We start from the raw sequence: 15,197 nt of genomic DNA, 5'->3' as shown, positions 1-15,197 counted from the left end.
AATCAACTAGCAAACCACTCTTCAAATGTTTTTGAATGGATTGCTTCGTAAATAACAAGCAAATTTGATTGCTATTTTCCCAAGTAGCAAAGTGTGCTTTCTTAAGTTCCATACTTTTGACAGTGAGATCTGCCAGCTTATCCTTAGTAAGAGCAATATGAACATCTGCTAGCTCCATCCCAAATAAAAAATCATCTTTCCAATTCTTTAAGTTCAAACTAGTAAATACCTCAATCATAATGGAGTTGCCATTTACAAAGAAGGTGACTGATAAATAAGCAATGCATACAATTAGTATTATGCGAGTAGTAGTAACTTGAAACCGTATAAGGACACATCCTAAGAGTTTCATACAACATTATATATTGTATACTCTCCACATGACATCGGCCATGATAATATATTCCAACATTCGTGAATTCACCATCATTGGGTGTATAAACCACTAGGATCAATTACTCCTCAACCATATGCTGCACATGTATCCCTCTATGAACCAATACACAATCACTTCCTTTGGGAGTATGACCATGCATTAGAACATGAAATATCTCATCACAATATGAAATCGATATTTCTTAAACTCAATCAAGTGTGCCACTTTGGTGGTCACGACTCAATTGAATATTTGAAACTCTCTCATACCAGGGATATAAACTTTATATTTCACATTTACCATATACATGTAATTTTAGACTTCAAGGCAAGGACAAATTGTCAATAAAATCACATGCCATACCAATTACGTTGCCCCATTCATTGATACATGTTAAACCTTATAAATGCAATCAATGAATCAAGCTCTACAAATTATGTATGTGATGATATATGTGAGCTAGCAACTGTATTTCCGAAGCCTTAGAGAAATATAGGAAAATACTCAAAAAATACCCTAAAAAAACACATATATAGGGTTTTGTACATATGTTCACATCCTTAAAAGTATCAAACATGTAGTATAAAGTAACCACATTGTATATCATGTCGATATGAGCACACTGGTACCAAGAACGCTCCAAACGAAGCTTGGATAAGTCCTTTCGTGCCTTCAGAGTGCGTGGCGCATGTATTACGTGCGCAACACGCTTGAACCGGCCTAAATCGCTAGTCAACCGGATCAACGGTCCACTGAGTCGGATTGGAACTCGGGTCAAGTCACCTGGGAGGTTAACCGGGTCGACCTGCATCTCGAGTCGCTGACGTTAGCCCTAGCGCAATGCATGCATGGCCGCGCGTGTTCGACGCACACTGTCGCGCAGCGGCATGTGGGGGTGCGTGCGGCATCCCCTGGTGGCATGCAACTTACCAAAATGCTCGCCTTGACGAGCTCTATTCGTCTATGTGATCAAAATCAATTTTTATGAGTCAAAAAATTCCAAAAATAGGAAAAATCTATACGTTCTAACCTTAGATTATGGCAGCTCTCATACCACATGTAAGACACAAAAACAGCACCCCAAGATCACCATAGCTAGAATTCTAAAACACAGTAATGGAGAAAAAGTGATTTGCACAACTGATTTGAAATCCATTGTTCTTGATGCGGAATATCGACGATTCTCAATCTCAAGCGCTCTCCTCAATTTCCCTCTGTGTCACTAGCTTAATGAGACTGCATTTCACCAATGCATTCTATAACTACTCCTTATGTGAGGTTATATGTGCATCAGGGTTAGAGGAGAGAATTGAGTACTATTTATATAGTTTAATGTCACATACCCTCTGATCACATGCCGAGCTTCACTTAGCCCACACTAGTTAGGGTCATATTAGACTAATAAAAAACCTTTATATCTTACTTTATTAGACCAACTCTGTAAAATGGTCAATTAATATAGCCCACATCAAAAAAATTCTTACACCCATCACATGTCTAAAATGTCCGTGAACGATAACGCAGTGTTTATGCTCTCTAGTGACCGATCTAATAGTCTTTGACAAGATTCTCTTTGTCCGTAAATGTCCCCCTTGATTGATTTATACTTATTTCGCACTCTCTTTTCGTTTTGTCATTATTGAAATCTGAAAACAGGCCACTGGCCATTGAATCGGAAACTTCGATAAAAATGAGCGTAGCTTGAAAAGAAAGACTTCGCACGATAGCTTTCTTGTCGACTCTCTCGGTTGGGCCTAAACCATGTAGTCACGTTGTTGACTTTTTGGCGATGTCACTGTGTTTGGTCATTGCCTTCTCTTATATCTCCGCCGTGATCATATGGTAATTGAAGCTTAAGTAAGACAATTATGTCACTTTTCTTGAATGGCATCATTGATCGGGACCTAACGTTGGCGAAAATTTAACCATTGTGCATGTGCTCTCGTGGGCCATAATTAAGAGCCGAGGTCCTAGCTCTGATAAGTTTTTTTTTTTTAGTAAGGAAAAAAAAAAACTATATCCTAGCTCTGATAAGTTTCAAAAATAGCTTTAATTGCAATAAATAGTTCCAAACATGCTGCAATATTAGCAGCAATAGAAGAACCAGCCAGCCAGAGCCTTGTAATCAACTGTACAGAAACTACATGCATGCGAAATATAGCGAACTTTGCTGTAACGAGGCCTTGGGTATATATAACTAGGAACAACTATAGCTTTAGCCTGGTAATGCAATTAGAGTCCACAGCCTTAGACTGAATGTGAAATAAGATGTAGCAGGTGCTATAAGCAGTGGCATGGAGCTTAAAGATCTTAGCCACACCGACTTTCCCAGGCAAAGTCACCGTAGAAGTGAAGTTCAAGCAGCCCGAGGCAACGTCTTCCCCGAAACTCGGGTTCGATATCAATTTATCAATGATCAGATTCGTCGAAGTGGTCATGTTGACTTTTTCCCGAGCAGGAATCTTGTTATGCACGATGGGGACCTCAGCCACCGTCGACCCGCGGTAGTTAACGTAACTGGTCGTGCTTTTGTACTCGAAGCTGCCGTAGTTAGGGTTGTCGATCGTCACGAGCATGCTTAACGTGTGGTTGAACAGGATGTTCTCTAGGCCGATGGGCTGGACCGTAATCTGAGGTTGTTTGGGCTTGAAGATCGTGAGGGATAAGGTCACGATGATGATAGTGAGAATGGCCAAGAATACCACAGAGGTGAAGCAGCATATTTTGAGACCTCGGCGAGCCATTTCAGTTGGTTACTAATCAATGAACAATGCAGGAGAGATGCGGATTAATGCAGACATCAATTGATGTTCATATAAGAAAGTGAAGTAAACTGAAAGAAGAATTATGTCGTTACTATGGGGTATGAATGTTGAATGCTACTGTGATTCGAGGATAAAGCTATGAAGATCAGCGTACAAAATCAAATGGATGACGATGATGTATACGCAGGATGCTCTAAGTGGATTCTAATGGGGAGATGAAGAACGTAATGGACAAAAGTAAAGCTTAGCTTGATCTTAGAACGTGCTTAGTAGTTCAACACGTTACGGAGGTTTGTATTTGACATGGGTTTTGTTTTTATGCCAGAAGGACACTCGAATAGGACAGCGGGTGCTTCTTCTTACTCTTTGGTTTTTGTTGTCTCTTACCTTCTAATCTCAGTTTAATTAGTCAATCTCTTGAGATTGTAAGGATAAACATTCCCAAAAATGAAGAAATTAACATGAGGCAATGTAATTACAGTATCATGTGCGAAAGTGTTCTTTCGAGGCCCAAGTATGCAATAGGAGATGTTTTGAGTGCGCGAATGAAATGGGCCAAACTTTTGACAGAGCAGATCCGTCAGCATACTTCAGCAATGTCCCGCTTACCAAAGAGCAATTCATAATGCTAGGCTTTTATTAGGACGGGTCCACAAAATCTATCAGCTAAACGATAGGATAGAATGCAATCCGAGATTTAAATATAAGCCATGTTCCACACTAAAAAAGAATATGCCATGTCAATCATATAGCAAGAGAGTGAGTAACTTCATCGCCTATAACAGCGTCCTTATGTCCTAACAATGGCATCCCAGTGGATACCTGCAATATATGGTGAATAATAAGGATTATTTGCGGTCGGAGGAATCACCCTCCCCTCCTAGATGAATGTAGGAACAAAATTAACCAAACTAAGTATCAATAGCAATGGTTACACAATGCGAATGAGAGTGATAATAAGGATTTAAAGGGAATGCACACCGAAATTTAAGTGAAAAGCCCTTCTAATGAAAAGGGGTGTTGTGAAATGAACTCGAAGGCTAACGGATCTTGCAATTCGAGTCTAATTCGAGAAGAAGAAGAAAGTACTAGAGAAACCAACGAGGAACAATAAAGAACACCGGAGATTTACATAATTTGATTCGAGTGCCGGTACTTCCTTCACGGGGGGGAAGCTAGTCGCCAAAAAGTCCACTATGAATCTTGATAATATAGAGTTTACAATCGCTCAATCATTTAAGTGTTTACCAGCCCTAAATTACATCCATAGCAAAACCTAATGCTATCTCACAATTCAGCCCTAACACTACTCTTGTTAAATTGTATCAAAAAATAGGAAACCATTTTTAGGAAACCTATTCAGATTAAGGAATTTATTTGGATTGTGACTTTCTTTTACGAGTTCAAACTCAAGATATATTCTCATGAAAGAAATCATGAGCAATCCAAAGTGTAAGGACGTCCAACCATACCAAGAACGGTGCACCAATTTGCCACACAATTAAATAGCATGTATACAATCTTAATGTATAAATTCTTAATATTATATCTTAATTAATTAAAGACCAACATTTAAATTTATTCATATAATATGTGATTGTATTGTAGATATCAATTCTCACATTTATAGTCTGATTGCAATAATAATATAACAATTTAAGCATTAACTAATATAATTAGTAATTAAGATGACAATTATACTACAAACGATTTTGAATATGATATTTATCTATCATCAAGTAAGATAATAGTTCTTACATCAATAATTTACTTAATAATTATTTTATTTATTAATCATATGAGACGCCATCATGTCAAAATAATAATAATAAGTGTTACTATCACTGGCAGAGCTTCGCTATGTCGTATTTTAGAAAAAAAAGTGATATTCTCTTCCTCAATAAATTTTACAAAAAATCCTCGGTTGCTCAGTACAATGCAAGTAATGCAGCCACCAACGATTTAGGGCAAAAAGATAGAAAATGGCATGATTGTCATTGGTCATCCGGTCTTTAAGCTCACGCAAATATAGTCTCCTAAGACCTCGCCACATGATGTTTATGCTCTCTCGTGACCGATCAAATGGTCTTTGACAAGATTTTCTCTTTGTCCGCAATTGTCCCCTCAATTGATTTATACTTATTTCGCACTCTCTTTTCCCTCTGTCATTAGTGAAATTTGAAACAGGCCACTGGCCTTTGAATTGGAAACTTCGATCAACATGGGCGTAGCTTGAAAAGAAAGGCTTCGCATGATTGCTTTCTTGCGACTCTCTCAGTTGGGCCTAAACCATGTAGTCCTGTCGTTGACTTTTCGGTGATGTCAGTGTGTTTGGTCATTGCCTTCTCTTAAATATCAGCGCTGTGATCATATGGTAATTGAAGCTTAGGTAAGACAATTATGTTACTTTTCTTGGTAGGCATGATTGAGTGGGACCTAACGTTGGCGAAAATTTAACTTTTGCATGTGCTCTCGTGGGCCATAATTAAGAATAGAGGTTCTAGCTCTGATGAGTTCATACGACATGGGAAAACTAATAATGTTCAAAACTAGCTTAAAAATTGCAATATATAGTTGCGAACATGCTGCAATATAAGCAGCACCAGAAGAACCAGCCAGCCAAAGGCTTGGAATCAACTGTACTTGACACTATACGCATGCGAAATATAGCGAGCTTTGCTGTAACTAGGCCTTGGGTATGAATACCTATTGTGGAAAACAAAACTAGGTATACCATGGAACAACTATAGCTTTATCCTGGTAATGCATTTAGAGTCCACAGCCCGAGACAGAATGCGAAATAAGATGTAGCAGTTGGTATAAACGGTGGCATGGAACTTAAAGATCTTGGCCATTCTGACTTTCCCAGGTAAAGTCGCCGTAGAAGTGAAGTTCATGGAGTCCGAGGCGATGTCGTCCCAGAAACTCGGGTTCGATATCAATTTAACGATGCTCAGATCCATCGAAGTGGCCATGGTGACTTTTGCCCGAGCAGGAATCTTTTTGTGCGTGAGGGGGACCTCAGCCACTGTCGACCCATGGTAGTTAACGTAACCGTTCATGCTAATGTACTCAAAGCTGCCGTAGTTAGGGTTGTGGATCGTCACGAGCATGCTTAACTTGATGTCGGTCGTGTTGAACTGGATGTTCTCGAGGTTGACGGGCTCGAGTGTAATCTGAGGGTCTTTGGGCTTGAAGATCGTGAGCGCTAAGGTCACGATGATGATAGCGAGAATGGCCAAGAGAACCACTGTGGTGAAACAGCATTTTTTGAGACCTCGGCGAACCATTTCAGTTGGTTACTAATCAAAGAACAATGCAGAAGAGATGTGGATTAATGCGGACATCAGTTAGTGTTCATATAAACCAAAAGAAGGGTCATGTCGTTTTGTATTGGACATGGGTTTTGTTTTTGTGCCTGAAAGACACTCGAATAGGAACGACAGCGAGTGCTGCTTCTTTCTCTTTTGTTTTTACTGTTTCTTTCGTGTTATTTGGTATAATAATACCTTCTAATCTCGGCTAAATCAGTTAATCTCTTGAGATTGTAAGGACAAACATTACGAAAAATGAAGAAATTAACATAAGGCAATGTAATTACGGTATCATGTGCGAAAGTATTCTTTCAAGGCCCAAGTACGTGAAGGGAGATGTTTTCAGGGGGCGAATATAATGGGCCAACTTTTGATGGAGCAGATCCATCAGCATACTTCAGCAATGTCCTGCTCACCAAGGAGCAACTTATAATGCTAGGTTTTCCTTACGACGGGCCACAAGATCTATAAGCTAAAAGATAGGATAGAATGCAATTCGACATCCAAAAGAAATAAGTCATGCTCAGCACTTAGTAAGAATATGCCATGTCAATCATATAGCAAGGGAGCACGTAACATCATCGCCTATAATAGTGTCCTTTTGTCCTAACAATGACATCGTGGTGGATATTCGCTAGATATGGTGATTAATAAGGGTCATTTGCGATCAGAGGAATCACCCTCCCCTCCTAGATGAATGTAGGAACTAAATTGACCAAGCTAAGTATCAATATCAATGGTTAAACAATGCGAATGAGGGGTGATAATAAGGATTTAAAGGGAATACATGACGAAATTCAAGTGGAAAGCCCTTCTAATGAAAAGGGGAGTTGTGAAATTAACTCAAAATCTAACGGATCTTGCAATTCTAGTCTAACTCGAGAAGAAGAAAGTACCAGAGAAATCGGTGACGAACAATAAGGAACACCGGGGATTTGCGTGATTTAGATTCAAGTGCCAAAATCTACTTCATGGGAAGAGCCAGTCCTCAAAACGTCCACCATGAATCTTGAATACAGAGTTTACAATAGCTCAAGTATTTCACAATCCTAAATTACATCTAAAGCAAAATTCCAAGTGCTATCTCGCAATCTAACCCTAACACTCCTCTTGTTTGCTTTAAAACCAAATAAAATTCCATCTCTCTCACATATATATTATTTTTATAGTCAAAATAGGAAACCATTTTTAGAAATTACTCAGATTAAGAAAAACTTATTTGGTTCGGATTTTCCTTTACAAGTATTTGTTTCGGATTTTCCTTTACAAGTTCAAACTCGACGCATATTCTTGGGAAAGAAATCACAAGCAATCCAATCCACAAATATAGTCCAAAGTACAAACACGTCCAACCATACCGAGAACGGTGCACCAATTTGCCCCATTAATACTTTGCACGACCATCATCTTGTTCTGCAACGTGGAGGGAACAAGATCAATTCTTGATTTCATGCTGGTGGCGAACCTACTAAATCTTGAGGGATACGTGCCGAGTTGAACCTTAAAAAGCCAAGTTTCGTCATATACTTAAAAAGTCCGATCGTAATCCATCGTTACCGTTACTTTGCACTCTGTTTTTCCTCTGTTTCTGATCTTAACAGGACTCGCGAAGCACACAATCCAAATTCACCTAAATAGACGAGAAGTGAGATGATGGCGTCTGAAAATTACCCAAAAAGTGAATCATCGTTCCATACTAAAAGTTATAGAACCCAACCCAATCTACATGATTCTGCAATTAGAGGAGCCCCCTTTTGATTTTTTTTCTTTCCCCTCCTAATTTAACACCACAATACCCTACAGACGTTTTCCTTCTTCTTCATCAGTAAAGCAACTAGCAAAAGCACATCCAGACTACGCTCAAATAAAGCCAAAATTGCGTCTTCATCAAGTGCCAAAGCACCGCAGAGATGGTCTCTCTCAGTCTTCACTGGTCGAATACCTTGAAGTCCAGTACTTTTCGATTTCCTCCGCGGTTCTCCCGGGGATTCGCCCGGCGATTAGCGACCACCTAGAAACATGTGAACTCGCGTTAAGGGCAGGTCATATCCTGAGCAATGAAACGGCAAAAAGAATTCATCGCAAGAATTGGAAGTGGCAGAAGAACCCAACCCACCTCTCACCAACTAGCTTGAACATTCTAGTTATGAGCGTTTCCTCATCTTCGGAGAATTCCAGCTTAGAATCTTGACTGATATCCTCAGCTGCAGACATTCAACACCGATATCATTATCGCTCCTCAAGACAGAGTCTTCTTGCTTAATGGGAGGAATCTACTAAAGAGAAAGGGGAGAGAATTCAAACTTGAAGAAGGTGTACCTCTAGAGTCCACAGATGAATCATCAGAGGAATGGTCCAAGCGAGACATTTTTCTTCTCCCGAGTGTGCAATTCCGGGACCGAGTGGCAGAGAGGGGTAGAGCAAGTTTTTCAACACTGGGTATGATTGAGTTTGATGAACATACAGACAGAGAGAGTGTGCTGGTGCGGTTGGATGGGTGGGGAGTGAAAGTGAGACTGAAGCCTGGGCGTGTGTGAACCAGAAGGGGATTTAATTAGTATTAATAGGGGAAGGCCAAAAGGAGAGACTCTCAAGAGGGTGGTGGTCCTCATGGATAGAGAGAGAGAGAGAGAGAGAGAGAGAGAAGAATGGGCGGTGAGACAGTGAAAGAGAGGGCTGAGAGGAGGAGGAAGAAGAAGACTGGTAGTTGACAGTGTAGGAGGCTCTTTGGGAGTCCAACTTTGATAGGTAGTTGAACACTCCTTAAACTAGTATTGTTGGTTGGTTCAAAAATTCTACTTCTGGGGACACTTTTGAGTAGTGCCGCTTACACCGTTTGTCCCGTGAAACTCTGATCATGACGTGACCACCCTCCTCTTTTATCACCCTCGCCACCGCAAGATGAGACTCAAGACATATTCAAAGGCCTGATTTGGCGAAACACAAACGCTTGTTCGGACAAGTTCGCCGCCCGGTCGAGGCGATCGCAACGCGATAATCATGGATCGCACGAGGGTCTCGTTTAGATCTATCTAATAAGATGTGATGATGGTGTTTACGACCAAACTGTGGCAGGTTCATCATGAGGCCGATAAGCGATGATTACACAAATCGTCCATTTACTTTGACCAAAGGTGCAATGTGATTTCTGAACTTTTACTTTATTCAATGTAGTTCTTGAATTTTATCCCAATATGTAATGTGATCCTTGGGCTTTTAAGTTGTTCAATGCAGTTCAATATAGTCCCTAGACTTCGTGAAAATATCTAATGTTATTATTCTATTAGTTCAAGTTTATAGATAATATTGAATATTTTCATATAGTTTAGAAAACTAAATTTAATATGTACCAAAAGTTTAAGGACTATATTGAATAAATTAAAAGTTCATGAATCGTATTATACATTCGATCGAAGTTCATGGACCATTTACATCATTTTCCAGATCGATAAAGGTAATGGGGGAGCTAGGGAGCACGAGATGGCTCGGTGGGAGGGCACGGTAGGGGAACGGATCCTGGAGGAGGGAATGTTTGGTGGGTGGGAGGGGTCATGTTCAAGGAGGATTATCCTGGAAATATTGTTTGTTGACAATTATTAAGGAAACGACAAAGGAAGAGACAGACATGCCACGAGATAGATAGATCAGCCTTAGATTATTGGGTCTGTGGGGAGAGGGATTAGCTCGCGTCAGCGTCAATGGCCGTTTTTTACTCACCGATGAGACGCATCGATTTCGGAACTGACAAGGTTGTTTTTCTTTTTCTTTTTTCCTTTTTGACGAGGTGGCTGCTTAGGTGAATTTGAAACAATCAATGGAGATTATCCACTAATTTTTCTTTCTTTTTGGGGGATGAGATCATTGAGCAGTTAAGAAAAAGTAGAGAGAGGAAACTTCTGTGATTATCATCCGATTAGCGACGAAGCCAATCTTAATGGATTATCCATGTGGGAGGAAACTGTCCGTGAAGGTAAAATTCAGAGAATGGCCCGAAAAGGGGAGGTGATTGGTGAGAGGATCCAAGGAAATTTGGGAGTTGCGTATCCTTCACCTTCTTTTAGGGTGTGTTCGTTTCCTAAAAAAATAAGTAAATGGTTACTTATATTGTTTAGAAAAATAAATGAATGAAAAATTTGTTCGTCGCCCATGAAAATAGTTAGGTATAGATTATTATCGATGATGAAAATATTTTATGTTGATTAATTTTTTCTGTGAAACGAACGCACCCATATTGTCTATCTTTTTTTTTCCCTGAATTAGTCCCTTTAAAAAAGAAAATAATGTTGCTAACGTGGACCGTCACATCAATGCCTCATTAGCCCGGATTGGGCTAAAATGCCTCATTAGCCCGAATGAGTATTTTGAAAAAGGGATCCAGAGTGAACTTTGTATTAAATAAGTATTTGAATTGGTCATTTAGTATCAAATAAGGGCATAAACTCGTCACCCAATCAAAATCTTCGCGTGGCTAGGAAGCACATGCTTATTCCAACGGCACAGCCAAGGGCATAATCGTCCAAAGACATTTCTCTCTCTCTCTCTCTCTCTCTCTCTCTCTCTCTCTCTCTCTCTCTTAATCTTTTCACTTTTTTCTCTTCTTCATTCTTCACATACGTTTCTATCTGGATTTGGCCGTCGGCCTACATTCAAGCGTCTTCTTGCTTGGCTCTTCAGATTTGGCAATCCATGACCACCGACACTGAACAAGCTGCCATCGCTCGTGGCTATCTTCCATGGCCGTCAGCCGACATTTCTATCCAAATCTAGTCATCGTCACTCTAGCCCCTTCTACTTCTGCTACTTCCAGCCAAGGTGCTAGGGTAGCGCCGCCGACTCTTTCTTCTTCTTGTTGAAGTCATGCTGCTTGCGATCACTGGACTGGCAATTGAGGGTTTTCTTGTCGAAGTTGTCCCTTTGCTCTTTGAAGGTTATGTGGTGGCGAAATCAAGGTATTAAGAGAGAGGTCAAAGGTGATTTTATCAGAAATTGGCTTCGGTAACAAGTTATATATATATATTATATGGCACACAATCTCTCTGATATATATGCTTTTAAGCGTAGACAGAGACGACAGCTCGTTCGATGTCGGCGCCCATGGAAGATGCTTGAAAGCGAGACAACATGGGTGAAGGAGGAAGATGACACAATCTCTCTGATATTCTAATTATGTGTTTAGCTCTCTTGATTAGAGAGATTGTGTGCATGTCATGTGTTTAACTCCTTCACACACAATTCTATCCATTGTCATCACCATGGAGACCTGCAACTTCCCTCCAATGAAGAAGATAAACCGTGTAAAGATAGGAAAAGAAAAAGAAACAAAAAAAGAAATGTCACTGGACAAAAATGCCTCTGCTCGTACAGCCAAAATAAGCATGTGCTCGTCTGCCGACGAAGATTTGACAAGCTAGAGAGCTTAGATCCTTTTTTGAGACCAAATGGCCATTTCGGACCCTTATTTGAAATTAAATGACCACTTCATGCCCTCATTTGAGACATCGTCTAGGCACTGACGAGATAAATAGAAAAGAATGAGAGGAAGCGACGGTAGCTTTGTCTAGGCACTGATGAGCGTCACCAAGTGCTTGCTGGTCTCCGGTTGACCAAGGTACGCCTACCACACCTCCAATTGAAGCGCGTGCACAATATTCAAAGAGACAAAGTTAGAGAGAGAAGTGGTGATGGCTTGTGGTCACCACTTGGGCCGGCTAAAGTGAGGTGAAGCGACCTTAGCATTGCCTTGCGAGCTCAGGGTTCGACAACCCCAAAGAGGGCTCACCCTACTACCAGATTGAGGCCACTAGGCCCTACAAGTAGTTCTAAGGTTTATGGGGTCGGTGGTAAGGGCGATTGGTTTTCACCCTATAACTTGGAATTGGGAATCGGCCAACCTGATCCTGGAACTGGAGCAACCAATATGGGCCGGTTTTAGGGTTGATCTCGGAATCGATGATTCCTTCTTCTTTTTTTGGTTTCTTCTATTCCCGAGTTTCCAACATTAAAAGAAAAATAATAACATCATTTTTGGTTCATTCGTTAAATAAATTTTCCATAATCTAGGGTGTAACACTAAATGACGACCAACTAGTCATCCACTGGATTTGGTAGTCATTACTCTATTACATGGCATTGCATATGTGTTCGATAATAAAAGAATGTATATATATAAACCTTAATAGTAGCGCCTTTCTTATGGAGAATTAACCTCATATGTTTAAGGGAAGAATATGGAGATCAAATTCCATATAACCACCTTTCTTATGGAGAATTAACCTCCTATGTTTTTAAAATATGAACACAAATATGTACCAATATCCGACTTCAAAAACAAATCAAAAAGGAACAAAAACTCTCTAAAAAAGGATTAGGAGAATTTTGTGCTCAATATGATCCCTCTTTTGAATCCTTTGAAAAAACCAAATCTAAGTGTTCAGGAAATTGCTCACTTAAACAAGATAATAATAAGAAAATTCATAAAAAGAAATTTAAAAAGAAATCTTATGAGAAAAAGGACAAAAGGAAAGAATTTGATAAGCCAAAAAATCCTAAGAAAAATTTCAGTAATATTACATGCTATAATTGCGGAAAGAAGGACACACTTCCAGATATTGCAAAATCAGCAAAAAATTGAATGAACTAGATTTAGATGAAGAAACTCTCAATCAACTTAGCCAAATTATGGTTGAGTCTGATACCAATTCTTTTGATGAATCTGAAAACGGTCTTCAAGTTTATGATATTGAAACCTCTTCATCTTCTACATCAGAAAATGAAAATGAGGAAACTACCAATTTTGAAGTAAATGTTTTAACAAAAGAAGAAGAAATTCTCTTGCAAACCATTGATCAAATCAATGATCCTGAAACAAAAATTAAATATTTAAATAATTTCCAACCATTAAAACCTACTTCTCATTCTGACATTCCTTATAATATTTCCACTATCCTTAGTAAATGAAAGAAAATAGATTCCAAGCCCATTTCTATAAGCGACCTTAACCAAGAGATCAACCAACAAAAGCAAGAAATTCAAAACCTTTAAACTTACTCAAGCCAAAATGCAACAAGAAATTTTGGATATCAAAATTAAAATTTTAAAAGGAAAAGAAAAAGATGAAGATATTGAAGAAACTTGTTCTCCTGATCCAACCTTTTTATTAATGCTTTCTGAAATAACATCTAGAAAATAGATAATAAATATTACTATTAAAATCAACAATGAATTTATTCTAGAAACAACAGCTTTTTTCGATACAGGTGCATATCTCAACTGTATTAAAGAAGGTCTCATACCTACGAAATATTTTCAAAAAACAACTCAATCTCTCAAATCTGCGACTAGCAATAGACTAAATATAAGTTATGAAATTCCAGAAGCTGAAATTGTCAAAGATCAGATTTCTTATAAAACTCTTTTTGTTCTTGTTAAAGGTATCAAACAGAATGTTATTTTGGGAACACCGTTTATAGAACTGATACAACCTTTTAAAGTCACTAATAGAGGAATTGAAACCAAAACTTTAAAAAAAAAATATGCTTTGAATTTATAACAAAACCCCAAACCAGAAATTTAAATATTCTCCAACAACATTCTATTTCTGAAATCAATTGTATTATTCAAGACAAAGAAGCCCATCTCCAGTTTTTAAAGGAAGATCTTGAGTATAAAAAGATCGAGAAAAATCTTTCTCAAACAAGTCTTCAAAAGAAAATTTCCAATCTTGAAACTCAAATAAAAAATTCGGCAAAAGGACACTACAAGTGCCATAAGTTATGTACGGAGATCACTTTGGTGCCATAACTTTTTTTCGAATCACTTTGGTGTCAAGTCTGAGGAAAAGAGATCACTTAAGTGCCAACTCCGGTAAGTTTAGCGGGAAATCCGACGTGACATTTTTTATTAATTTCTGACGCCGACGTGGCTCGCCGAAGGATGAGTCAGCGTGTACAGTCAGCATTTTTTATTTTAAATAATTTTTTCCTTTTTTTTCTTTTTTTTTCCTCTTCTTTCCTTTTTCCTTTCTTTTCTTTTTTTTCTTTTCTCCCCTTACCGGCCAGTTGCCGGCCGGGCTGGCCACCGGCGAAGCTCGAGGGTCGCCTCGCCCAGATCTGGCGAGGGGCAGCCTCGCCTATGACCGGCGAGGGGTGGCCTCGCCTGTCGCCGGCGAGGGTCGCCTCACCCAGATTTGGCGAGGCCACCCCTCGCCGGCCATGGGCAAGGCCGCCCTCACCCAGCCCTTCCCGGGCTTCGTCGGTGGCCGGGCCGGCCACCAGCAACCGGTCGGCGAGGGGAGAAAAGAAAAGAAAGGAAAAAGGAAAGAAAAGGAAAAAAATTTATTTAAAATAAAAAATACTGACTGTATACGCTGACTCATCCTCTGTCGAGCTATGTCGGCATCAGAAATTAACAAAAAAAATGCCACGTCGGATTTCCGGCCAAACTTATCGGAGTTGGCACTTAAGTGATCTCTTTTCCTCCGACTTGGCACCAAAGTGATCCGAAAAAAAGTTATGACACCAAAGTAATCTCCGTACACAACTTTTGACACTTGTAGTGTCCTTTTGCCTAAAAAATTCTATATGCTCAACTATTCCTATTGCCTTTTGGTCCAGAAAATGTCATATAGTAAATTTACCTTATGAAAAAGAATTTTCTGAAAAAATATTCTTACTAAAGCTAGACCTTCCCAGATGAACCATGAAGTCCTAACTTTCTGCCAAAAGGAAGTACAAGAACTTCTTG

At 39.4% G+C, this 15,197-nt stretch overlaps 3 protein-coding genes across 3 annotated transcripts; all 3 read right to left on the bottom strand.

The window, feature by feature from the left end:
- Positions 1-2,583: 2,583 nt before the first annotated feature.
- Positions 2,584-3,120, bottom strand: LOC115682307 (uncharacterized). Its single transcript, XM_030606493.1, has one exon. The coding sequence runs from the start codon at positions 3,118-3,120 to the stop codon at positions 2,584-2,586; it is 537 nt and encodes a 178-aa protein (XP_030462353.1).
- Positions 3,121-5,885: 2,765 nt separating this feature from the next.
- Positions 5,886-6,431, bottom strand: LOC115682308 (uncharacterized). The gene has a single exon (XM_030606494.1). It carries the CDS (start codon positions 6,429-6,431, stop codon positions 5,886-5,888), a length of 546 nt encoding a protein of 181 aa, XP_030462354.1.
- A 1,691-nt stretch (positions 6,432-8,122) lies between these two features.
- Positions 8,123-9,075, bottom strand: LOC115682366 (MYB-like transcription factor ETC1). Its single transcript, XM_030606574.2, has 3 exons — positions 8,775-9,075; positions 8,572-8,659; positions 8,123-8,466 (listed from the first exon to the last, which is right to left on the bottom strand). Exons 1-3 carry the CDS (start codon positions 8,821-8,823, stop codon positions 8,376-8,378), a joined length of 228 nt encoding a protein of 75 aa, XP_030462434.1. The 5' UTR covers positions 8,824-9,075; the 3' UTR covers positions 8,123-8,375.
- Between the last annotated feature and the right edge of the window lie 6,122 nt (positions 9,076-15,197).

Source organism: Syzygium oleosum, unplaced genomic scaffold (assembly GCF_021117445.2).
Source record: "Syzygium oleosum isolate NSW1041296 unplaced genomic scaffold, Sole_v2.1 Sole_v2.23, whole genome shotgun sequence".
Taxonomy (NCBI): domain Eukaryota; kingdom Viridiplantae; phylum Streptophyta; class Magnoliopsida; order Myrtales; family Myrtaceae; genus Syzygium; species Syzygium oleosum.
Note: the sequence above shows the minus strand (reverse complement) of the source record. Positions and strands in the feature narration are given on the sequence as shown.

Bases quoted from the DNA above. Each gene is read 5' to 3' on its own strand.
- LOC115682307 (XM_030606493.1), bottom strand. From the start codon at position 3,120: ATGGCTCGCCGAGGTCTCAAAATATGCTGCTTCACCTCTGTGGTATTC.
- LOC115682308 (XM_030606494.1), bottom strand. From the start codon at position 6,431: ATGGTTCGCCGAGGTCTCAAAAAATGCTGTTTCACCACAGTGGTTCTC.
- LOC115682366 (XM_030606574.2), bottom strand. From the start codon at position 8,823: ATGTCTCGCTTGGACCATTCCTCTGATGATTCATCTGTGGACTCTAGA. The intron at 8,660-8,774 runs GTACACCTTCTT...GAATGTCTGCAG, and splicing joins TTCATCTGTGGACTCTAGAG to CTGAGGATATCAGTCAAGAT. The intron at 8,467-8,571 runs GTGGGTTGGGTT...ACATGTTTCTAG, and splicing joins TTCAAGCTAGTTGGTGAGAG to GTGGTCGCTAATCGCCGGGC.